Raw genomic sequence first — 27,349 nt, forward strand, 5'->3', positions numbered from 1 at the left:
ATTGTAAAATAAACTTTTTGTTATTGCTGGATTAGATTAGGAAATAAAGATTTTAAATATAAAACTTGTGATTTATATTTTTAGTGGAAATATAAAAGAATGTAGCAATCCTTGATAAGGTAAAACTGAAAACTGTTTCTATATCATGACAGGGCTTGCTTATAAGTATTATTACTTATAAACATTCTTACTTATAAGTATCTTTTATTGTTTCGCCTAGCATGATGTAAAGAATCGTCGCACCTTCTTAAAGCGGACCAAATATGATGATCTGCGCTTAGAAGATTTATTTATTGGCAACAAAGTGAATGTCTTTTCTCGGCAGCTGGTGTTGGTTGACTATGGGGATCAATATACAGCTCGCCAACTGGGCAGTAGAAAAGAAAAGTAAGAAAGTGATTACATAAGCTTTTATTTCTTAAAACATAATGTAAAACCCACTGGATACTAAATTCCTTAAAATATTTTTATTTATTTGAGAGAGAGGGGAGAGTGAGCATGGGCACCCCAAGGCCTCTCACTGCTGCAAGCAAACTCCAGACACATTTGTCACTTAGTGTTTGCAGTCTGGCTTTATGTGGACACTGGGGAATTGTATCCAGGCTAACAGGTTTTGTAAGCATGTGCCTTTAACCACTGGCCTATCTCTTTCTTGTTTCAAGCTTGTGTTTTCACAATGTAGAAGAGGTTTTTCAGTAATCCTATTTAATGTTATGACATTATTAGACTGTCTTGGAACAGATCTTATAATTTGTTCTTTAATAAGACTAACAAAGTGATATTCATAGTCTTAGCTTTTTATTGTAGGGGGATACAGTTTTATATGCTCATTTTTTATACCATCTCCCTGAGAGCTAAGAATATTTGAGTATAAAAGAAGTCTTCTTCCTTAATATAAATATGACTTTGGGGTAAAAGAAGGAATGAATGCTATAAGTTAGTAGACGCTTACAGGAAATGAAATTATTTCTTATACAATTGAAGGCTGAATGGATATGGTTTTGGGGCTGGATGATGAAACAAAGAATGAATAGAGGGTTTAATGGAAAAAAAATTAAATAATGTTTTATTTTATTTTTTGAGAGAAAGAGGTAGGGAGAGAGAGAGAGAGAAGAGAATGGGCACACCAGGGCCTTTAGCCACTGCAAGTGAACTTCAAATGCATGTGCCACTTTGTGCACTAGCTTACATGGGTACCGGGGAATTGAACCAGGGTCTAAATGAGTGCTGAACTGAAAATGTGGCATGTATGTTTGAGTGTAAGAGACCAAAAATCAAGATCCTAGTATATGTAATACAACTTCTTGGAAATTATTCCTCTATATAAAATGTCCTGGAAGATACTGATATTTTAGTGTTTCTTTTCTTTTTTTTTTTGAGGTAGGGTCTCACTCTAGTACAGGCTAACCTGGAATTCACTATGTAGTCTCAGGGTGGTCTTGAACTCATGGTGATCCTCCTACCTCTGCCTCCCAAGTGCTGGGATTAAAGGCATGTGCCACCTGCTAAGATACTGATATTTTAAAATGATGCATTTTCTAATTTGGATATTTTTATAAGATGCTATATATTAATAATAATGACATTAAAGTAGCATCTGGAGTAATTAAGTTAAACACTGTCCCAAGCATTTCTTTTTGAGATAGGGTCTCACTCTCGCACAGGCTGACCTGGAATTCACTATGTAGTCTCAGGCTGTTCTCAAACTCACAGTGATCCTCCTACTTCTGCCTCTCAAGTGTTGGGATTAAAGTTGTGTGCCACCAAGCCTGGCAGAAGGAGAGAAAGAAAGAATGGGCATGGCAGGGCCTCCAACCACTGCAAAGGAACTCCAGATGCATGCACCACCTTGTGCATCTAGCTTTCCCTGGATATTGGGGAATTGAACTTGGGTCATTAGGCTTTGCAAGCAAGTGCCTTAGTTGCTGAGCCATCTCTATAGCCCTGCCGTAAGCATTTTGCATGAATAATTTATTTAATTCTTAAAATGCTCTATAGGACAGGGACTGTTATTACTGATGAAGCTGAAACAGAGAACAAGTAATTTGCCACACACAGTCAGTGTCAGAGGTGGATTGTAAACCCTTGTGTTCTAACTTCTGAGATAATTTGAGAAATTAAAAAATAATAATCTTTGTGTTTTTTTTTCTTAGCTACTGCCTCATCTTCCTCCTTTTCTTTCACCTCTTCCTCCTCCTCTATATTTTAATACTGGTTGCTTAATTTTGATTGAGTTGGCAAAACAATAATTTTACTTTGCATAAGTTTTTTTTTTTTTTTTTTTTTTTGGTTTTTCGAGGTAGGGTCTCGCTCTAGCTCAGGCTGACCTGGAATTCACTATGGAGTCTCAGGGTGGCCTTGAGCTCAAGATGATCCTCCTACCTCTGCCTCCTGAGTGCTGGGATTAAAGGCGTGCACCACCACACCTGGCATTGCATAAGTTTTTAAGAGAAATCTGTAATATACTTTTCTGTATACTTAATGTTAATGTTGATGTTCTGCCATGATTGTTAAGAAAATGAAAACTATTTGGAAATTAGAAAAAAAACAACTGTAGAAATATTTTTATATTCAAATCCATTCTTTATTTCTTTATAGAACATTAGCCCTGATAAAACCAGATGCAATATCAAAAGCTGGAGAAATAATTGATATAATAAACAAAAATGGATTTACTATAACTAAACTCAAAATGGTGACGCTTTCAAGGTAATTTATATATCACTTTCAGTTATGTAGTGTTTTCTTTCTTTAAAAATCATGTCATTTTCTATAATTTTTAATAATTATTAAAGAAAAACAAGCTAAAAGCAAAACAAAACAAATTCTTTATTGAATATCAGTGAATATCAGAATGAGAAAAACAAGACAATTGATAATCACATACTTAAATAGTAATTGAGTTCTAAGCTACAAAAGGTGGTCAAATTATACAGGCCTCACTTATCTATATGTTGGTTTCATTATCCCCATCTCCTTTAATAACACTAATGCTTGATATGACCGCCTATTAATATACAAGAATAGCATACTGTATAAAAATGATAGATGTTTGAATATCTAATTATTTTTGCATGTTCAGTTTCCAAAGTGATGCATTTGGAAATGTTTGTTTCCATTTAGCTCTTCTTAATATATAATTAAAAATGAATATTTGCTACTCAAAAGGCAGCTGTAATTAGGTATTTTCTGAGTTATATTTGTGAAAACAAGACATCCTACTTAGTCTTTTCTGTCCCCAAATAACTCTGATCCCATGATAAAACTAAGCTTCTACCTTGGAAAAGGCAAGGGCAGTATTTACCATGCCCAGACAAGGAATAAAGAAATGTAACAAGCTTCTCTTCAGTTTTTTTTTTTTTTTTTTTTTAAGGATGCCTTTAGGTAACAACACACACAAAATGATCTTTTCATGATTTTGAACACACATATTTTTTAACCAAAAAAAAAAAAAAAGTCTTTACAAGTAGGTAAAGCAGAGAATGAACCAAAGAAGAAAGAGGTCACATCTGGTGTCCTTGTATCTGTAGGGGCCTGAATCTTAACAGTCCAGCAGAGTAGGCACCACTGGAGCTCATATTGTACTCTACTAGTTTTGTTTTGTTTGCTTGCTTGCTTGCTTTTTGTTTTGATCAGGGGTCTTCTCAGTATATCAAGAAATCCTCTTGTTGGATATCTATTTCATCCTAAAAATTAAAAAAAACACCCTCAACTTTACCTCAACAATGTCATATATCTATTTCATTTTTTCCTATATGAGAGTTCCAAATTTTCTTGGGAGGAGGCTTACATTTCAGAGCATACATCTGTAGCCAAATTGCTTGTAACTGAACCACTTCATAGGTGTGTGATTGAACAGTTCATCTCTGTGCTCATTTCTTCATCAGGAAAGTGGGATTATAACAATACTTATAGAATAGCATTGTTATTGGGCTTACATTTCTGTACCCTCAGTGTTTACTAATTTGGCATCATACTTCCTATGGTAGGGATAGTGCTGTTTTAGCATTATAGCTCGATACTCAATCAAAGCTTCAAGAACAACATAGAATGTAAATTTTCCATAGCCTCTTTGTCCCCTTGAAGCTTAATTCCATCTATGCCTGTAGGTTTTTTGAATAAATTGACCCCCTACAGCTTCATCTGTTTGGGACTACTTGATCCCTAATAGTGGCGGTTTAGGAGATGGAGTCTTGCTAAAGGAGTTGTGTTGCTTGGGGGTAGACTTTGGGGTGTTATGTCCCTCTTTCCATAGCCCAGCTCACTCTTGCTGCTTTTGGCCAGTGCTGTGTGAAGTCTAATGCACAGCTTTTGCTCTGCCATGCTTTTGTCAAGATGAACTTCCTTCCCTTCAAAACTATAAGCCATAATAAACCCTTTGCTCCCATAAGCTGCACTGCTTGGGTGTTTCATCCTAGAAATATGAAGTTAACTACAACAGTTCCTCACCATTGCAGTTCCACAGACAGAAACTCTTCTAATTTCATGTTCACACCTATAGCACCTATAGTCATTCCTTTATTGCTGTGTACTGACTTTTCCCTTAGTCTCCTGACCACTAATCATTTTTCAAAACCAGTGGGCTCTTGTAGAACTCAGAATTAATTGTAAGCAAACATTGCTGCCTCCAGTATTCTGAGAGTCTTTCCCAGACCTTGCTACCTCTTCCTTAGGGTGAACTATGACTCTTCTCAATGGAATTTCCTTCCCCTTACCCTTTTCTTGTAGGCTGCTCACTGCTCAGCATGGCTGGCATTAAGTGGTCATGCTGGATTGTCAGAATTCAGTTGGTTTGGCCACATGCATCTCTAACCCAAGTTCATGTGGTGTGGGGTAGCAGAGACTAGAGAATCACTGGAGCTTACCCGCAGCAGTTTGAGTTGAGAGAAAGACCCATCTCAGGGAAAAGAATACATGTATAAACAATCTGGGAAGGACATCTGACATTCTCCACAGGCCTCCCACGCACATGTATGTGGGGCACACGTATCTGCACACATACATACATATACCACACATCACATATAACACACGTATGCTCTAAATGCACATATATGAAGAAGAGTAAATATTGCCTAGCATCTTTATTTTAATCTTACATCACAATGTGTATGTGACCCATACTTGCAAAATACTTAAAAGAATTTGTAGTACGTGACATAAACAACTTGGTAAAGAATTTCTAATTAATTTACATACAAATCAAATATACATAAACTTAGAGGGTTTCATCATTATTTTTATTAGTGTAAGCTAAAATAATATTTTCAAAATACTTAACTGTTGCCATTGTGATTATTTTATAGAAAAGAAGCGACAGATTTTCATGTGGACCATCAGTCAAGACCCTTTTATAAGTAGGTACTTCGCTTGGGCAAGCAATGAAGATGTCCTAGGAGATTACAGAGTTGTATTTTTATAATTCAAAAATTAATTATGGCAGAAGGACCCAAATAACTTAACTGCACAGAATTCTTTTCTAAGAATTATTTTCTCTGTACTGTTATTATGTCAGACTTCTTATAGCTCATCATTAAGTACTTTAACCTTTATCAGAGGCAAATGAATATTTTACATTTTAAGGAATATATCTCATTAGATTTAATTGCATATAAAAAACAGTGGTGGGCTGGAGAGATGGCTTGATGGTTAAGCACTCACCTATCAAGCCTAAGGACCACGGTTCTAGGCTCAATTCCCCAGGACCCACGTTAGCCAGATGCACAAAGGGCGCACACGTCGGAGTTCCTTTGCAGTGGCTAGAGGCCCTGGTGTGCCCCTTTTCTATTTATCTATCTGCCTCTTTCTCTGTCACTCTCAAATAAATAAATAAATAGTGATGATTCTATTTTATGTTGGGAATTTTGTTGTATTTTTCTTTATTTTGATAGTCTTTATATATAAAGCAACATTCCAAAAACCCTTAGATTTCAACTAAAAAGTTTAATATATGTATTGTTCCTTTAAATATGACAATATTATAATTTAGAAACTGAACCTATGTTCTAGATATTTTATATATAATTAAGTAGCTATTGTATATATATTCACATTGCTATTATAAGTAAAAGGAGTGTTTTCATTTCTAATAAGGACAAGTATTATTTTGAGTAAACTGCCACAATAAGCATTCTATTTGGTAACCTACATATATGTACATTTTCAAAAGTTTATAATAAATTTACACTATTATATATTATTTTAATCAGTCATTATAAAATATTATTATATCTTGTTAGAATGAACACATACCATTTTTTTCGAGTAATTTGGTTGAAATTGTTTTTGTATATCTGTACAGCACTGAATTATAATATCTAGTATAATTTCTTATATGTACTTAATGTGTTTTTTGTTTTAAAGATTTATTTTTATTTATTTATTTATTAGAGATGGGGAGAGAGAGAGAGACAGAGAATGGGCACATGAACTCTGGATACATGCACTACCATGACTTATGTGGGACCTGGAGAATCGACCTCTGTCCTTGGGCTTCACAGGCATGCATCTTTACTGCCAAGGCATCTCTCCACTCCCAATATACAGTAAATTTTATTAGATGAGTCAACTACTATTCTGATACTGGGAAAGATACAGCGAAAGATTAGCTGCAGTAATTAGAAATTATTTCCTAAACAACTTATGATCAGGTTCTCCACTCTAAATGCACTTGGGATTCTATATTGATACAACATTAAATTTAAGTTTCTTTAGTGTGCTTTCTCATTTTATGGCATAGATTCAGACATGCGGTAGGCGATACTGCTTATTAAGTGGGTAAACACTTTCTTTCCTTTTATGTGGCAGCTAAGATCCAGCAGAATATATTTGAGGGTGTCCTTTGGTCCTCAGGGCATAGGAGATGAATACTTCAGACATCCTACTTCTTAGGGTGATTCTTCAAACAAAAATGATTCAGGGTGATTACTACTAGGAATGAGCTCATATTTCATGGTACACAAGGGAAGGATGTGTGTAAAACAGCCATACATTAACAGTCATAGAAAGGCCTGTCACAACATGTTCCTTTCTTCAAGAAGGTCTACCCTCTACTTTGGAAGAGAAAAAATAATGGCTTCCTTTAAAATGTACCTTTTCTTTGCTTAAAACAGTGAGGGCATGGAATATCGCTTGATTCAGTTAAGCTTATCATTGATGCCCTATGTACATGTAGAAGTGGACAAATAAAATGAAATATCATTGTTAATTTCCTGGGGAACTGTGAGACTATGATTCATTCCTAAATCTTATTTGTGTATGCTTTGAATAACTAAGAGTAATTCTTCAACCAAGAAAGGGATATTACTTAAAGATGTGTTGGTACTTTTTTTGTTGTTTGTTTTTTGTTTTTTTGAGGTAGGCTCTCACTCTAACCCAGGCTGACCTGGAATTCACTCTGTATTCTCAGAGTGGCCTCGAATTCACTGTGATCCTCCTACCTCTCTGTCTCCCGAGTGCTGGGATTAAAGGCATGTTCCACCATACCTGGCTTTACTTTTTTTTTTAAATTTTTTTTTTAGCCTTGCTAACACAAGGCCTCAAAAAATTAGGCTATGACTCAGAGTTAAATCAACTCAGTGGCTTATTGACTTCAAGTTGTCACTCTAAATTATAGTAGTTCTACCAAAAAAGAATTAAATAAATTCTTACTGAGCATGTTACAAAACAGTTATAAACATTTAAACCACATGAAATGAAAAGGAATTTTTTTGTCTGCTCTAGAGCAATGGGCCAAGCATAGACCTACTGTATGCCTTTGTAAATCAATGAAATTGTCTTGGTCCAACAGAAGCATATTTTTTTCTGGAATAGTTGTGGATTTGTTATTGTTTTTGTAGTAATTTTAAACTAAACTGGACTACTTTAAGGCATCAGTTTTGAATTTTTTTCTTGCCTATATAAGCATCAGTATACGTAGTAGATCTGAGATCATAATAGTCATTTCTGATAAATTACTAATATTTAAATATATCTTTATTAATAGGAATGCCTAGATTTAACATAAAAAAGAAAGTGAATCTGCCTTTTACCTGTTTCATAGTGAACTGATCCAGTTTATTACAAGTGGGCCTGTTCTTGCCATGGAGATTCTAAGAGATGATGCAATATGTGAGTGGAAAAGACTGCTTGGCCCTGCAAACTCTGGGGTGGCACGCACAGATGCCCCTGAAAGCATCAGAGCCCTCTTTGGCACAGATGGCATAAGAAATGCAGCTCATGGCCCTGACTCTTTTGCTTCTGCTGCCAGGGTAAGTTGGTTGAAAAAATATCTTTGATTTTTTATGAGCAATTGTTTTATATCAAAGTAAAGCATTTCTGTCACTGATTACTTTGGGAGGATTTATACAGATGATGTAGTGGTGGCAATTCCTTTGACCTTTTCCTAGGAGCGCAGTGTTTCCATGATGCTCCCCCCCTTTGAATCAATAGCCTGATCATGATCAAAGTTAGTTTTCTCCAGTAAGACATGTGACAGTCGATTTCTTTTGGTAAAACCTTAAATTGCTGAGGTTCATGTTTGTATTACTGAATTCATGTAAGAAACTAGTTTTCCACTAGTAGATATCTATAAAGAAGGTCTCACTTGAATAGTCTTTTTATGTGTGAATGCCATCTCTTCCTTTGCCGAAGTCATTTTTACTTATCCTTTAAAACTCAGATCGGTGTTTTTAAATAGATTATGGATACACATTCTTCATATATATATCCATAATTTTCAAATATTTTTTACCATATATGTTTTTTTTTTATTTTCATCCTCTTTAAAATGTTTACATGTTTCTCTTTTTGAAATCCAAATTTTCAGTGTATTCTTTTATGCATTATGGTTTTGTGGTTACCTCTAAGAAACTGGTGCCTCATTCAAGATGACAGATTTTCTGCATTTATTTTCTTCCAAAAATTTTATAGTTTTAAGGTTTATACACAGGGCTATTATGTATATAAATTAATTTTTTGCATGGTATGAGGATGTGAGGTATAATTGAAGAATATTGTTTTTATATGGACATCTGCTTATTCAGCACCATCTGTTGAAAAGAAACTATCATTTCCTCACTTAATTGCATTATGCCTTTGTTGTCTACATACATGTGGTTCTACTTTTGGATTTTGTTCTGTTTTATTTTTTCATCTCTATAAATTTCACACTTATCAAAAATTACAAATAAAATTGGCAAAAGATTTTAATAAGTACTCCATCAGAAAAGATATATGAATAGTAAATAAGTACATGAAAACTGTAAAGCATTAATAGACATTAAGTAAGTGCTAATAAAAGCACCAGTGAGGTACTGTTGCCTAAACCTTAGTGGCACAGAAACTTGAGTTGTCTTTGAGAGTATCAGAGCCTTATCTTAGCTGTTGAATGAGCAATAACTTAGTAGATAGGTCCTCAGAAAATCAGTGGTCACACAAAGCTCTGAGTCAGTGGCTTCCAGGCTCTTGTCCTGTGAATTCCATGAAAACATTTCATACACCATTTTATAGCTTAGGAAAGGGAGAGCTTGGAGCTTACCATCAAGAGCACTCTTTCCCAGAGGCTGGAGAGATGGCTTAGCAGTTTAGGCATTTGCCTATGAAGCCCAAAGTTCCAGGTTTGACTCTTCAGAACCTACATAAGCCACTTGCAGAAGGTGGTACATGCTTTGTTTGCAGTGGCTAGAGGCCCTGGTACACTCATTCTCTCTCTAAATATATATATATAAAGAGAGCTCCTGCCCAAAGAGAAGGCAGGAGAGGATTCCTGGAAAATGGGGAAGCCCACCCTGAGACCCAGGCTGGGCTCTTTTATAGGAGTAGGGACCATGCTAGGAACTATATGCTATTCAGTACAGTCCTGATGTCAGGTTTTCTGGTGAAGATCAATCTTAATCTTTCAGGAAGATACCTTTTCCTGTTAGGCAATTTAGAGCAAAATTAAGGGCTAAGAATGATGGCAGGGTATTTTTATAAGAATAGTGGAAATAATACTACTAAAAGTTTGGGGGAAGGAAATCATCATTAAAAGAATCTTTGTAGCTTGTTCAGATTTCTGGGTTTCATTTTAATGAACAATATGCAGTGCAAATAACCACAGCCTGAATCTGGCTATAAAATAGGGTTCATTCTGATTTATAATATAATTGTGGTAAGTTATTATTAATTGACTATAGTTCTCAGACTCATGAATATTAATTTTCTTTATAACTTTCTTGTTTTAATTTTGTTTTACATAATTTAATGAAAACTTTAAAATTATAACTGTTGAAATAGGATAAGTTAATCAGGTTTGTTTTTTCTTCGAGGTAGGGTCTCTCTCTGGCTCTCTGACCTGGAATTCACTATGTATGGCCTTGAACTCATGGTGATCCTCCTACCTCTGCCTCCCTAGTGCTGGGATTAAAGGCATACACCACCATGCTTGGCTGTTAATCAGTTTTAATAAATTATATTTAGAAAATTTGAAACAAAGAATTTATACTATATAACTTTAAAAGTAATTTTATATCTCCTGAAATATTCTATAAACTTTCAGATAAGGGAGTATCTGTGTCAGACTCCTTGTTCTCATCTATCTTTAGGAAATGGAGTTGTTTTTTCCTTCAAATGGAGGTTGTGGACCAGCGAACACTGCTAAATTCACCAATTCTACCTGTTGCATTATTAAGCCTCATGCTATCAGTGAAGGTAAGTGCTATGATGTATGTATTTTGGAAATAGGAAAGCTTATTTTGGTAAATGGCTTTTGAAAGGGAAGTTTACTTTCAAGAGTCTCATGCTCTGCCAACTTGTTAGCTGGGCTGCTGAAAGTTTACTTTTAATATTTTAATATTTCAATTTATTTTTCTTTGATGGCATGTGAATATAATTGACTTTATAAGGGAAAATTTGCCTAAAATCCCTGTCTGAATTTGGTACCTGTGCATTTTTAGAAAGTATTTTTTTGGTTGCTAATGATGCTTATACTTTCTCATTCTGTTAGTCGTTCTTGATTCCTTGACTTTTAATCTTTCTTAAGTCTTTTGAATCATATAAATTGAGATTTACTTAATTCACTTAGATAGCACTCCTATGTAGTTCTTAAAACAATGTTTATACCCATCATGAGAAAGCTGGAAAATTTCTTTTTGTCTGCTGTATATAAAGAATTTCTTTGGCTGAAATAAGTATCTACATTTACATATGTCTTTATATACATGTGTGAATATACATCTCTATGTGCATTGATCTGAGAATTTGCCATTTTTCTTTTCTTTTTCTTCATCTGCTTTCTTTTTTCTTCTCATTTTTGTTTATTTGAGAGATGCTAGGGCCTTCAGCCATTGCAAATGAACTCTGGATGCAGGTGATACATTGTGCATCTGGATTATGTGGTTCTTGGGAAATCAAACCTTTGCAGGCACACGTCTTAACCACTAAGCCATGTTTCCAGTCCCCTTCATCTGTTTACTTTATCTGTTATATGTATTTCTGTCAGCTATCTCACTTTTTTTTGTGGTACAATGAAAAAGATCACTCTTGAAGCTGAGCATGGTGGTGCACACCTTTACTCCCAACATTTGGGAGGCAGAAGTAAGAGGATCAACATGAGTTCAAGGCTACCCTGAGACTACATAGTGAATTTCAGGTCAGCCTGGACTAGAGTGAGACCTTACCTCGAAAAGCCAAAAAAATAAAAAATAAATAAATAAATAAAGATCACTCTTGGAAACTGCAGTATACTGAAAATGTACAGAATTGAGTGGAGTTTTAAATTTTATGTTTATTAAGCATCAAAATAATAGAAAAGAAAAACTGGAATATATGAATACATATGCATGTATGCATATAAATATAGATACCTGGGGACATGGTCGTGTATACCAATAGTCCAAGCACTTGAAATGCTGAGGCTGGAGCATAATAATGTCAAGGCCCTCCTGAACTACTTAGTGAGTTTGAGGCCAAACTGGACTATATAGCAGCTCCCTGTATGAAAAACAACAAAAAAAAAAAAAAAAAAAAACTGTTTTCTAATGTCAGAGATTAGTTGTTGATAATATTTTGATGAATTGCCTTCAAATCGTTTTCTGCTGAATCTATATATGTATGTTCATCTACTTTGATACATAGTGTTGCTGTAGCATAACTGAGATATTCTGTTGTTAAATGTAAATCTATTGATAAAGTCTGTTGTCTTAATTTAATTGTTCTGAGAATTTTAATCACCTGTAAGACTTCATGAATATTAACATTAATGCGAATGAATCAAATGAGTACCGTATAATAGTTGAATAGTTAAGTTGTTTCTAGTTTTTTATATTAAAAGTAAAACTGAAGAATGTTTTTACATAAATATTTTATGATATTTCTAATCATTTCCTGTGGCTACTTTCCTAGAAGTACAATTGTTGGTGGAAAGAATATGAACCTTAACATCTTGTTGTATAATTATTACTTCTTCAATTATTTAGGAAGAACTTTAATATCTTATAGAACCTTAGGACCAAAAGAATAGAGAACTACCATGAATGATGAGTAATAAACATTTAGGAGAACTTACTACTCTGCTAGGTAGCAGACAAATTAAAAACCTTGTCTATCAGTTCCTCTGTTCTTCTGGGCAAATAGGTGGATTTATCCATCTCAAACTCTGATTTTTCTTATCTTCATTTTTTTTCCCTGCGGTGTAATATCTCAACCAGTGCAAAAGCTCTGACATCACATGGTTGATAATACTTATACAGGAAGTCATAGCAATAATTAAGTTCTGCTTATTGTGATCACTGATCTGTTTAATTTATTTCTATCTTGCTTCATGGTTGTTCTTCCTTTCTGGCTCTCCATCGGATGAGTTTTTTTTTTTTTCTTTTTTTTTGTTGTTCTCCTTTCCCTTTGTTGACATGCTGTTTTCAAAGCCATAAAACAGAAGGCAGCAAACAATATTGTAGCCAAATTAGGCCAGTTGCCTGGTTTTGCAAATAAAGTTTTACTGGAGTCCAACCATAACCATTCATGTATACTTTAACTGCCACACTAGTAGCAGTATGTAATTGTCAAATGTCAACTGTCTAATCTTTGACAGTCTTTGCCATGTTATATATTTTTAATCAGCTATTCCTAAATTTTATCATGTTAAACTTAACTCTCAATTTTATTAATGAAATTTAAACTTATTCATAAATTATAATGCTTTAAATGGTCACTTAAATCTCCAGTTTTCCAATGCATGTTAACTCTCATTTTTAACCTTGTTTTAAAATCCTCTTTACTGATGTATAGTTTACATTATATAGAATGTATATGTTCTATGCGTTCAGCTCTGGTAATATCCTTTAGCATCCCAAACACCAAGAATCAAGAAGTCATTCTTAATGTATAATCTTGGTCTTGCCTGAAATTTGATTTTTAGAGGAGGTGGGATTGATGTGAATTATTGCTTGATTGATTGTTACTGTATTAAAACATAATTGAATAGATCCATTCCATGCTTAATCGTGTGCCTTTATAATTATCATTTCTCTGTTAAAGATAGAGCAATGGAAAGTAACTGTGTCTTATCTTTTGAAGTCAGCGTGTACTCTTCATACCTGACTAGAATAAAGAGAAATCTGTTGCTAGGCAGCAGCCAAAGAACCAGCACCTAGCAACAGAATGCCTGTATCAGGAACGTTAGGATCCCCTTGAGCCTGTCTGATTAGAAGGAACTTAATGATATAGATAACATAATGAGAAAGAGCTTAGTGAAAATCCTGTTCTGTTTATAGTGACTATGGTGCTTTGCCACTAATTGTGTGACCTTGACATGCTTCCTCATCTCCTTAAAGCCCATTACTTCTATCTGTATAATTAACTTGCTTCACATGTAAGTCAATACCTTAAATGTACTTATCACAAGTTATATTGTAAGTCTTCAATAAAATGTTAGCACAACAGTAGTCATTTAGTTACCATATCATAAAGTGCAACCTTTGACTAAATACAGACAGTTGTGTTTTAGTTATCTATTGCTCTAGAACAAATAATTCTAGGAGCTTGTTTCTTAAAGATGATTTACTGTTGTTCATAATTCTGTGTTTTGCCAGCTGATATGCCAGCTGATACTTCTGCAGTATACCAGGAGTCATTTGTGTGTCTTCATTCAACCATGTGGGAGCTGTGCTATATTGTTTCTTCTCTGTCTACCTTTTCCACATCATCTCATCATTTATTTATCAGTGAGCTTCTTGACATTGCGGCTGCTGGCTTCTAAGAGGAGCTTTCCAAACAAGCCTCTGATTGTAACATGCTATAATGCCACAATTACTAAAGAAAGTCATACATCCAAAAGTCTTGAGTCTATATGAGAGGGGATTGTAAGGACATCTGAATACCAAGGGTCACATGTGTAGCAACTTCTTAGAATGGAATAAAGCATCTTAGGTATGATTAGGACATGGCACTACTGAACCACTACTGTGACAGACAGTGTGCTTCAAACTAGTGTGCACACTAGAACTGCCTGAGGCGCCTGTTGAACATGTCTGTTCCACCGTGGGCATAACCTGAAAACTCAGGAATATACAGTTTTTCAATTTTTTTCTCAATTTTTATTAACATTTTCCATGATTATAAAAAATATCCCATGGTAATACCCTCCCTGCCCCAGGAATATACAATGTTAAAAGTCTCTTTGAGCTTTCCTGATGGATACTCTGCTTGAGAAACATCAGAATTTTTTTTTTTTTAATTTGATTTATTAGTTTTTTTTTTCATCAAATACAGGCAGTTTGGTACCATTGTTTAGGCTCATCTATGATCTACCCCCTCCCATTAGACCCTCCTTGTTGATGTAAATGGGTCGTGAATTGTGGAGTTAGTTCCCAGTTATTGGTATGCTAAATGTCTCTGCAAATCATGACCCAACATGTGACTCTGACATTCTTTCCGCCCCCTCTTACACAAAATTTCCCTGAGCCATGTTGGGTTCATTTTGGGTCTGCTTCAGTGCTGAGGTGTTGGGGACCTCTGAGGCTCTGGCTCTCTAACATCAGAAAATTTGAGGGAGAGGAACACCTTCATTTCTTCTGGTACTTTGCCTTAATCAGAGGCAAACCTTATGAAATTTAATACCCAGTAGAAGATCACTAGTTTATTTTCTGAAATAGGTTAACAACAACTATGGGGACAGTTAGAGAAGAGGCCAGTTTGGTTTTCACTTATTCCAGTAACTCAGAGGAGTTATAAAACCTTTTGTCTGGTTTTATGCTTGTGATAAATTCCTACATGATAGACAGTTTGGCATCCAGAACACACTGTTTTACCTAAGTGGCTTCTGTAGGACACCTTCTACATCTGTACAGTAGTTTCTTAATGAAAAGGAAAGTTCGATTTATAGTTAGGCGTGTCTGTTAAGTAAGAATGCAATGAAGTCCAGTTTCATGGAAATAATTAGTGATAGAAAGGTAACAACATCAAGGGAAGGGATTGCTACATACATTTTAAAGTCATCATGTAATTTTAAACTTTAATAACTTTATAAGTGCTATATGTAAAAATACCATTTTAAGGACTTCCGGTTAAGATGGCGGCGTAGGTACCACGCCAAAGCAGCCCAGGGGGGAAAAAGACCAAAAAAACTCAGCAAAATACACACTTTTACTAAAAAGTGAGGTGTATAGGAAATTGAAGCAGCAGCGGAGAAGTAGAAGAGTTATAGAGCATCCAGAGCCTGCACAGGCGGGAAAAGCGGCTCTGGCAGCTTGGCCAACCACCGCGGCCGCGGCGCAGCAGAAAACTGCCAGACTCAGCTCGAGCCGCAGGAAAAGCCAGGTGCGGGATTTTCCCCTCACACCGCGCTCTCTGCAACTCGGGAAACGTGAGGGGAGAGCGGCAGCGAGCAGCAGAGGAGCAGACCGCGAGGTAGAAGAACACGTGGAACAGCGAGAGAACCAGAGCAGCCGCAGCTCCCTCCCCTCCCCCACCACCTGAGCCCACCTCCAGCGAACAGAGCAGCGGCCCGGGACCCGGCCACGCCAACTTGGGCTGACAACGGGACCCAAGCAGGAGCAGAGTTCAGGAGCAACATCAGCGGCTTCAGCACCGGTACCAGTGGCCCCAGAAGCAGCAGACCCAGGAGTGGCAGCAGCGGCAGATCCCACAACAGCAGCTTCAGGGGGAGCAGCGGCAGTGGACACAGCAGCAGCAGCAGCTTCAGCAGCAGTGGCAGCTACAGCAGCAGCAGAGGCAGCAGCAGCGGCTCAGTTTGCCCCGTAGGAAAAGCAAGTGCCCAGCTCTAGAAATCAGAACAGCAGCCTGACGACCCAGGCAGCAACTTGACTGAGACCAAAATCACCCAAGGTAACTGGGATTGCACCAGGGAAGGGTCTCACTTGGTCACAAGCTGACTTGGATCCCTCAACAGACCAGAAATCTAAACCTCTTTGTTGATAGAGGATCTGGTCATTATAATAACTACTCTTGCATACATACTCGGGGCTGTTTTTGATTGAATGTGTACAGTGTTTAGTTAAATTTTAGAATCTACCTGTTTTTTATTCCACTCAGCCTGCTTGAATACTCCTATAGCAGGGAAACTCAACCCCTAAGAACATCTTTGTAGATACTCGGAGAGTCTTAAGAGCCACACCTAACACCTTAAGGTCCTACCCTGAAAATATATTACATCAAATCAATTGATACAGCTAAGAATACACAGCTAGCTAGAAAATCCAAGCATTAACTTAATCCAAGATGCAAAAATATATACATTATAACACAAGAAACACTAAAAAGCAAGACGATATAAATCCACCTAAAAGTATTAATGCATCAGAAATGTCCTCCAGTGAGAAAGAGTTAGAGGAAATACCTGAGAAAGAGTTCAAAAGAATAATTATAAATATGTTCAAAGAGGTCAAAGAACACATGAAAACAATCAAAGAAGAAATCAAAGAGGAAATCAAAGGAATCAAAGAAGAGGCAGGACACCAATTTAATGAAATAAAGAAGGCAATACAAGACATAAATAGGGAAATAGAAATAATAGAGAAAAACCAGTCAGAATTACTAGCAATGAAGAACACAGTTAATGAAATAAAAAACTCTGTAGAAAATCTCACCAGTAGGATGGATGAGGGAGAGGACAGAATATCTAAGCTAGAAGACCAGGTGGCAGACCTAATGCAGTCCAACAAAGAGAAAGACAAACTTATAGAAAAGTATGAGTGGGAATTTCAAGATATTCGGGACACTATGAAAAGATCCAATATAAGAATTCAGGGCATAGTAGAAGGAGAAGAACTCCACTCCAGAGGCATAGTAGGCGTCTTCAACAAAATCATAGAAGAAAATTTCCCCCAAATTGGGAAAGAGGTGCCAATGCAGATACAGGAAGCCTTTAGAACCCCAGCCAGACAAAACCCAGAAAGAACCTCTCCCCGCCATATTATAATCAAACTTCCAAACACACACACCAAAGAAAAAATATTGAAAGCAGTTAGAGAGAAAAATCAAGTTACCTACAAAAGCAAGCCCATCAGGATTACAGCAGATTATTCAACACAAACTTTTAAAGCCAGAAGGGCTTGGAGTGATATATTCCAAGTTCTGAAAGATAACAACTGTCAATCAAGGTTACTTTATCCTGCAAAGTTATCCATTCAAATAGATGGAGAAATAAAGACATTCCATGACAAAAGCAGGTTAAAGGAGTATTTGAAGACAAAACCAGCTCTACAGAAAATACTTGATAGAATCCTCCATGCTGAACAAAAGGAAAAGCACACATATAAGGAACCTAGAAAAAAAAAGCTATACTCAAATACCAGTTAACAGAAGAGAGCACAGGTAGAACAAGTAACACACACACACACACACACACAAATGGCAAACATAAATACACACCTTTCAATAATATCTCTTAATATCAACGGTCTCAATGCCCCAACGAAAAGACATAGATTTGCAGACTGGGTTAAAAAGCAGGATCCTGCAATTTGTTGTCTCCAAGAAACTCACCTTTCTACAAAGGATAGACATTATCTTAGGGTGAAAGGTTGGAAGACGGTGTTTCAAGCAAATGGGCCTAGAAAACAAGCAGGGGTTGCTATCCTAATATCAGACAGGGTAGACTTTAGTCCGACGTTAGTCAAGAGAGATAAGGAAGGTCACTTTATATTGATTAAGGGCACACTCCAACAGGAGGACATTACAATCCTAAACATATATGCACCTAACATGGGGGCTCCCAGATTCGTCAAACAAACGCTATTAGAACTAAGGTCACAGATAACACCAAACACAGTGGTGGTGGGTGACTTTAACACCCCACTCTCATCAATTGACAGGTCATCCAGGGAAAGAATAAACAGAGAGGCATCTGGACTAAATGAGGTCATAGAAGGAATGGACCTAACAGATATATACAGGACATTTCATCCAAAGGCTGCAGAATATACATTCTTTTCAGCAGCACATGGAACATTCTCTAAAATAGACCATATATTAGGACACAAAGCAAATCTTAACAAATTCAGGAAAATTGAAATCCTTGCATTCTATCTGACCACAATGGAATTAAACTACAAATCAGTAGCAAGAAAGGCTATAGAGCATACACAAAATCATGGAAACTAAACAATACACTACTAAATGATGAATGGGTCAATGAAGAAATCAAAAAGGAAATCAAAAAATTTATAGAGTCAAATGATAATGAGAACACAACATACCAAAATCTCTGGGACACAATGAAGGCAGTTCTAAGAGGTAAATTTATAGCCTTAAGTGCCTATATTAAGAAATTAGAAAGGTCGCAAGTAAACGACCTAATGTTTTGCCTTAAAGCCTTGGATAAAGAAGAACAAGGCAAACCAAAAATAAGTAGACGGGAAGAAATAATAAAGATTAGGGCAGAAATTAATGAAATAGAAACAAAAAGAACAATCCAAAGAATTAATGAAACAAAGAGTTGGTTCTTTGAAAGGATAAACAAGATTGATAAACCCTTAGCAAATCTGACCAAAAGAAAGAGAGCAGAGACACAAATTAATAAAATCAGAGATGAACAAGGTAACATCACAACAGATTCCAGAGAAATTCAAAAAATCATAGGGACATACTATAAAAGCATATACTCCACAAAGTATGAAAATCTGAAAGAAATGGATGATTTCCTTGATTTATATGACCTACCTAAATTAAATCAAAATGAGATTAATCACTTAAATAGACCTATAACAAACATGGAGATCCGAACAGTTATCAATAATCTCCCGAAAACATTTATTTAAATTTATTTTACTCTTAGAGTTTTTAATATTTTGAATATATAAGTTCAAATTATTCTTTCAGCAATCATTTGTAAAAGAAATAAAAATTATTAATTTTCACTTCTTTGTATTTTAAGGTTCATCAATCACCATTCAGTGAATGAGGCTCTAAAACAATGTGAGTTACATGCCTTGGCAATATTAATCTGGTTAATGGTTAGGCTTTACATATGCATAGGGACTTATAAAAGGAAGAGGATTGATACCAGTTTTTTATTTTTATTTATTTTTATTTATTTATTTTTATTTTTATTAGCTGTTTGAGAGCAACAGACAGACAGAGAAAGAGGCAAAGGAGAGAGAGAATGGGTGCGCCAGGGCCTCCAGCCACTGCAAACGAACTCCAGAGGCATGTGCCCCCTTGTGCATCTGGCTAATGTGGGTGCTGGGGAGTTGAGCTTTGAACTGGAGTTCTTAGACTTCACAGGCAAGTGCTTAACTGCTAAGCCATCTCTCCAGCCCCGATACCAGTTTATATACAGAACTCTCATGACAGAGTGCTATTCCTTTTGCATTTTCATGTGCTTGTCTGTCAAAGGATTATGTTAATTTAAAGTTCATTAACTAACACTGAGTATAGCTAGATATGCTGTAGGCTGAAAGAAAACATATCTCAAAGACTTTGCAGCAAATATAAGACATTTTCTTTCCTCTTTCTTTCTTTCTTTCTTTCTTTCTTTCTTTCTTTCTTTCTCTTTTTCCTTCCTTCCTTCCTCCCTTCCTCCCTTCCTCCCTTCCTCCCTTCCTCCCTTCCTTCCTTCCTTCCTTTCTTTCATTTTCTATTCAGCAAATACAGGCAGTTTGGTACCATTAGTAGGCTCATCTGTGACCTACCCCCTTCCCATTGGCCCCTCGTTGAGGTAGATGGGTCGTGCATTGTGGAGTTAGCCCACAGTTATTGGTACGATAAATGTCTGTGCATATCATGACCCAACATGTAGCTCTGACATTCTTTCTGCCCCCTCTTCTGCAAAATTTCCCTGAGCCATGTTGTGCTCATTTTAGGTCTGCTTCAGTGATAAGGTATTGGGGGCCTCTGAGGCTCGGGCTCTCTGATTTAGTGGGAGTTGATTTTTCTCTGTGTTGGTCTCCTTCCCTCTTGTGCTGGTATCTGGTTCATCAGGAAAACAGCACCCTTGCTTGTTTTGCCATTTTTTCTTAGTTTCAGCTGGGGTCCTTTTGAGGTATGATGGGGTGGCTCTCTCCTTAGGATCTGCATCTATCTGAAAAAGAGAAGCAGATTCTCCAACGGAGAGTAAGTTAGCACCAGGGCAAATGAGATAACCCTTACTTTATTTTTTTTTCTTTTCACAATTTTTATTAACATTTTCCATAATTATAAAAAAAAAAAATCCCATGGTAATACACCCCCCCCCCGCACTTTCCCCTTTGAAATTCCATTCTTCATCATATAACCCTTACTTTTTTATAGAGAGTTTAATAGGTGTAGGCCCTCTTGTAGCCCATGATTGATGGTAGCTTGATATTGGAGAGTAAGCTTATGTATGGATATGGTTCTGACTTGTTTCCCAGCTCCAGCTATGGGTCTCGTACCACTGAGGGGATCAGTTAGCCAAATCAAGAGCAGTTGGTTCTCCACCATGGCTGTGTGCCACTATTGCACTTGTGTGGGCATCATAACAGGTTATTTGTTGCTAAGTAGGTTAGACCATGAGTTGCTTGGACAGATATTGGTCATTTCTCCCAATCGCCCATGTAGCACCTTCTGGCACTAGACACACTGACTGTCTGGGGACTGACTCTCTCCTGGCTTCCAGCCATGCCATTCCATTTTACATGTCAGCTGCATATGGTGTCTTCAGCAATAGGGTCTTACCACTAACTTTTGGTGGGTCATCAAGTACTCTGTCAGAAATCTGTCATTCTTTTAGGAAACCTTGTAGGTTTCTGATCAAAAGCTCATTGTGGATGGTAGCCCCATGCTGGTACTGGGAGTTACAGGTCAGTACCCACTAAGAAAATGAGGTAAAAGATACCTCATATACAAGAGTTAGAGAGGAGAGAGAGAGGGAGGGAGGGAAGGAGGGAGGGAAGGAGGGAGGGAGGGAGGGGGAAGGAGGGAAGATGTAGAAGATTTAGATTAGATTTGATCCTACCCTCTCTAGTGTCTTGTGGTTCAGGTGTTTCCTATAAGGGCCTGGTGAAGCTTCAGCTATTTAGTCTGCCTTTTAGGAAGTAGAATTTTATGGTACCATTGCCGTTTGGGTCTAGATTAATGATTCCCACCCCTTTGATGCCCTTCCCTCCCTCCCCATCCATCCTAGTGTCTAGTCCACAAGATGCTTGCTGGATATGTAAGGTATCTTGGGTAGAATCAGGTTAGGTGCTGTAGATGAGTGAGACTAGGCGGAGATTTCTTTTCTGTGATTGGCTAAGTTCACTGAGAATTATCTGTTCCAGGTTCAACCATTTTTCCTCAAATTTCTTCGTGTCATTTTTTCTTACTGCTGTGTAGAATTCCATTGTGTAGATATACCACATCTTAGTTATCCATTCTTCTAGTGATGGACATCTGGATTGATGTTTGCTATCCTTATTGGCATAAGGTAGAATCTCATAGTTGTTTTAATTTGCATTTCTCTGATGATTAGGGATGGTGAACATTTTCTTAAGTGTGTGTTTGCCATTTGTGCTTCTTCCTCTGTGAACTGCCTGTTCAGCTCTTTGCCCCATTTTGTGAGTGGGGTGTTTGACTTCTTACTGTTTAGATTTTTTAGTTCTTTGTAGATTCTAGAGATTAGACCTCTATCATTTGGATAACCTGCAAATGTTTTCTCCCATTCTGTGGGTAATCTATTGGCTTTGCTTATTGTATGCTTGTCTGTAAAGAAACTCTTCAGCTTCATGTGATCCCATTGGTTGAGTGACTGTTTTAGATCATGAACTACTGGGGTTTTGTTCAGGAAGTCTTTTTCCATTCCTATGTCATGGAAAGTACTTCCTAAATCTTCTTCCAGTAGTATTCGAGTTTCTGGTCTTATATTGAGGTCTTTGATCCATTTGGATTTGAGTGTAGTGCATGGTGAAATGTGTGGATCAAGTTTTAGTTTCCTGCATGTGGTTATCCAGTTTGTCCAGCACCATTTGTTGAAGATGCTGTCTTTTTTCCAGCCTATATTGTTTGGGCCTTTGTCAACTATCAAGTAGCTATAGTTGCTTGACCCAAAGTCTGGGTCCTCAAGTCTATTCCATTGGTCCATACTCCTGTTTTTATGCCAGTACCATGCTGTTTTTATTACTATGGCTTTGTACTATAGCTTTAGATCAGGTATGGTGATGCCACCAGAGGTGTTTCTTTTGCTGAGGATATGTTTGGATATGCGAGGCCTTCTGCCTTTCCATATGAAAGTAGAGATCATTTTTTCTATCTCTGTGAAGAACACTGTAGGGATTTTAATTGGAATTGTATTAAATCTATATATTGCCTTTGGTAGGATTGTCATCTTCACAATGTTAATTCTGCCTATCCAGGAGCATGGGGGGGTCTTTCCATTTTCTCAAGTCCTCCTCAATTTCATTTTTGAGTGTTTTAATGTTTTTGTTGTATAGATCTTCTACTTCCTTAGCATTATTCCAAGGTATTTTGTTGTTGTTGTTGCTATTGAAAATGGGACTATGTCCCTTATTTCTTTCTCTGTATCTTTGCCATTTGCATATAGAAATGCCACTTTTTTTTTTGTGCGTTGATTTTGTATCCTGTTACTTTGCTATAGGAGTTAATCACCTTAAGGAGTTTTGGGATGGAGTCTTTCGGGTCTCTTACATATACAATCATGTCATCAGAAATAGAGCTAACTTAACTTCATCCTTTCCAAATTGTATCCCTTTTATTTCCTTCTCCTGTCTTATTGCTTGAGCTAGGACTTCCAGTACTGAAAAGCAGAGGTGAGAGAGGACAACCCTGTCTTGTTCGTGATCTTAATGGGAATTCCTCCAGTCTCTCCCCATTAAGTATTATTTGGGCCTTCAGAGCTTAGTATATTGCCTTTATTATGTTAAGATATTTACCATCCATGCAAATTCTCTCCAATGTTTTGATCATGAAGTGATGTTGTATCTTGTCAAAGGCCTCTTCTGCATCTATTGAAATGATCATGCAGTTTTTATGTTTAGCCTTGTTTATGTGGTGTATTACATTGACAGATTTCCATATGTTGAACCACACCTGGCTTTTCCTGCGGCTGGAGCTGAGCCTGGCTGCTTTCTGTTGCGCTGCCACCACCGCGGTTGGTGGAGCTGCCGGGGCCACTTTTGCCTGCCTGTGCAGGCTCTGGATGCCTTGGATCTCTTCTACTTCTCCGCTGCCGCTTCAATTTCCTATACACCTCACTTTTTAGTGAAAGTGTGTATTTTGCTGAGGTTTTTTTGGTCTTTTCCCTCCCTAGGCTTCTTTGGCATAGTACCTACGCCGCCATCTTAACCGGAAGTCTCATCCCATAAGTTTTGGTATGATGTATTCTCATTGTCATTCAATTCCAGGAATTTTGCAATTTCATTTTTTATTTCGTCCTCTATCCATTTATTGTTTAAGAGTGTGCTGTTCAGTATCCAGGTGCCGTTGGAATTCTTGGTGGGTCTTTTGTTGTTGATTTCGAGCAATATAGCATTGTGATCTGATATTGTGCAGGGAATTATATCAGTTTTCCTAAATATGTGGAGGCAATCTTTGTGACCAGTATATGGTCTATTTTAGAGAATGTTCTGTGGGCTGCTAAGGAGAATGTGTAGTCTGTGGATTTGGGAAGGAAAGTTCTGTAGATGTCCGTTAGGTCTAAGTGATCTATGGTTTTGTTGAGCTCTCTTACTTCCCTGTTGTGTTTCTGTTTGGATGATCTGTGTATTACTAATAATGGTGTACTGAAGTCCCTAGCTATGATGGTGTTGGTGGTTATTTCTGTTTTATTGTCACGTAGGTTTTGTTTTATGAACTGTGGTGTCCCTGTGTTTGGTGCATACAGATTTATGATTGTAATATCCTCTTCATGGATCATTCCCTTGATAAGTAGGAAGTAGTCTTCTTTGTCTTTTTTGATTATTTTTGGTTTGAAGTCTATTTTATCTGATATTAATATAGCTACACCTACTTGTTTCTTATTCCCATTTGCTTGGAATATTGTTTTCCACCCTTTCACCCTGAGGAGGTGTCTGTCTTTAGTGGTGAGGTGGGTTTTTTGAAGGCAATAGATTGAGGGGTCTAATTTTCTCATCCATCCTGTTAGATTGTGTCTCTTTATGGGCGAATTAAGGCCATTAATATTTAGGGTAATGACTGTGAGATTTGATTTGATCCCTGGCATATTGTGATGGTAGATGTGTGTTGGTGTTTTCATGGGCTGTGAAGTTTTTTGTGCCTACTCTGAGTTTGGTTATTGTGATCTGCTTCTTGTAGGCATTTGAGTTTGGTTATTTGTTTCTTCTCTGTGGAGAATTTCCTGAAATACTCTCTGTAGGTTTGGTTTTGTGTTCATATAATTGTAAATCTGAGTTTTGTCATGGAAATTTTTTCTTTCACCATCTATTATGAGGGATACTTTTGCTGGGTAGAGTAGTTTGGGTTGGCAGCCATAGGTTCTTAGACTTTGGAGAGTTTCATTCTAGGCCCTTCTAGCTATCAGGGTTTCCATTGATAAGTTTGAGGTAATTCTGATGGGGTTACCTTTGAAAGTGGTGTGCTGTTTTTCCCTAGCTGCTTTTAGGATTTTCTCTTTGATGTCAATGTTTAGAGTCTTAATGATAATATGTCTTGGAAAGTTTCTCCTTTTGTCCAGTATGTTTGGAGTTCTGTTGGCTTCTTGTATCTTGATTGGCCTTTCTTTTAAGAGACTGGGGAAGTTTTCTTCAATTATTTTATTAAATAAGTTCTCCATGCGTTTGGTCTGAAATTCTTCTTCTGATATTCCAATGATTCTGATATTAGGACGTTTAAGTGTATTCCACAATTCCCTCATGTTCTGTTCATAGGAACTTTTGAACTTACTGAAATTTTTGAATTCTCGAACTGTTTCTTCCATCTTGTCTTCCAGATCAGAGTTTCTATCCTCCACTTCGCTGACTTTATTCTTGAGAACCTCTAGAGAGTTTTGGACTTGTTCAATTAAGTTTGCATTTTCTACTACTTTTATATGTATCATTTCCATCGCTCTGTCAAGCTCCCTTTTCAAATCATTTTCTGATTTTCTTGATGATTCTTGGAATTCAGCCTTGCATTTCTGTATGTCTTCATTTAGCATGGCCAGCTGATTTTTAAGGTCCTCTTTTTTTTCACTCTCCCTTCCACTGTTAACTCTCTTTGAACCCCTTCAAATCTCTTATCAATTTGTTTTAGCTTAGTGATGGTAGCATCCACATGATTATCGGTCCTTTGTTGCTTTCCTGCAAGTTCTACCAGCAGGTTGGTCAGGGTTGCATTGCTCATGGCTTCAATTTGATGTTCTCATCCTAATGACTCTTCTATGTTTTCGTTAGATGTATTCATTGTAGGACTGGGTGATGTAACTGGATTTACTTCCATTTGAGTTTTCATGTTATTTCTTTTGTGCTGTGGTCTGCCCATGACAGTGTATGGGCAGGTAGGTGGGTGGATCAGCCTGGACTCTAGTGCAATCGGAATCTGAGGCAGCCTGGGGCTGTTGCCAAGCAGCCTGGGCTTTGGCTCCCACTTGCCAAAGCTGCCTATCTATTGCCTGAGGGGGCGCCAAAGTTGTCTGAATTCTCAAGCGGTAGTTCCCCAAAGCTGCCTGCATTCAAGCTTGGAGGGGGACTGAGGTACCAAGCCTTGAAGCAGCCCAAACTCTGGCTGGGAACACTGGGACCCAGAAACAGTTTGCGCTCCCCCGCCATAGGAGAATGGGGGATGGTCGGTGCAGCAGACATGTAGGGGATGGCACCTGAGCTGGTGCAAGCGAGAGACACAGTCTTGGCTTGTGTGGCAGTTGCTGTGGGACTGGGCTCACTGAATGTGCAGCGGCAGGAGCAGTAATGTTGGCAGGTATGCAGAGCAGTTTAAGCTTCCGCACACAGGGATCTATGGGGTGCCATTGGAGTGCGGCAGCTATTTGGTGGGAGGGGTCGTCTACCCGCCCATGAGGGGATCCACGATTCCATTCCACCCCCCCCTTTGTGCCCTCCCACTGACAACAAGACCCAGAAAACCCTTAATGTCTTGCCTTTCTTTCCCTGGGATTTGCAGCGCAGGTAGGCAGTCGCCATCTTGGCTTAGAAGAAACTGGAATCTTTCTTTCCTTTTTATTTGAGGGACCCAGACACTCGTTTCTGTAAACTCCTCCTAACTCTTGGCACATGTGTCTGCATGATTGTAAATTACAGAGGAAGACAGAATTTTTTCCTCCCTCGCTGTGGTTCTATTTTTCCAGCTGCTGCTTTTCTTCTTCTAACTATCAGTTGGACCCCAGTCTCTGTGGAGGTAGGAACCAGTGATTTGGGTCACATGTTAGTTTATAAGAAAATATTTGAAAAAAAAAGAAAATATTTGAAAAAAGTAAAAAAGAAATTACTATCTTATATTTAATGATTTAAAAAATATTTTATTTTCATTTATTTGAAAGAGAAAGGGGGGAGAGAGAGAGAGAATGGGCATGCCAGGGCCTTCAGTCACTGCAAATGAACTCCAGTTGTGTGCACCCCCTTGAGCAGCTGGCTAACGTGGGTCCTGTGAAATTGAACCTGGGTTTTTTGGCTTTGCAGGCAAATGCCTTAACCACTAAGCCATTCCTCCAGCCCATATTTAATGACTTTAAGAGACCATTCAAGTTTCATCGAAGGTTATAAATGCTAAAATTCTAAGAATATAATTGGTTCTTATGGGGAAGACAGAGTACAAATATTTACAGACTACATGATACCTTACAGACAAGTTCTCTGAAAAATGTTAAAGGATGGTCGGAGTCAATATTAATGAAAAATACTTAAGGGGCTTATGGTCACTATAATTTTTGAATGGACACATCTTTCTTAACCTAAAAAACCTATAGTTCAAAGCTCTCACCTATTGTACTTGTTCATTTCTAACCTGTTATGAACTGACATGGATTAAATCT

The 27,349-nt window shown here is 37.4% G+C and overlaps 1 protein-coding gene across 2 annotated transcripts in view; it reads left to right on the forward strand.

Annotated features, from left to right (window-relative positions):
- Positions 1-27,349, forward strand: part of Nme7 (NME/NM23 family member 7) — a 145,240-nt gene that overhangs the window by 38,403 nt on the left and 79,488 nt on the right. For both annotated transcript variants that reach the window (XM_045158158.1, XM_045158166.1), the window contains exons 3-7: positions 221-387; positions 2,599-2,709; positions 5,307-5,357; positions 8,042-8,249; positions 10,563-10,668. In XM_045158158.1, the coding sequence (XP_045014093.1) occupies positions 221-387; positions 2,599-2,709; positions 5,307-5,357; positions 8,042-8,249; positions 10,563-10,668 (643 nt within the window). The remainder of the gene's footprint in view (positions 1-220; positions 388-2,598; positions 2,710-5,306; positions 5,358-8,041; positions 8,250-10,562; positions 10,669-27,349) is intronic.

The sequence above is a fragment of the Jaculus jaculus genome, chromosome 1 (assembly GCF_020740685.1).
Source record: "Jaculus jaculus isolate mJacJac1 chromosome 1, mJacJac1.mat.Y.cur, whole genome shotgun sequence".
Lineage (NCBI taxonomy): Eukaryota > Metazoa > Chordata > Mammalia > Rodentia > Dipodidae > Jaculus > Jaculus jaculus.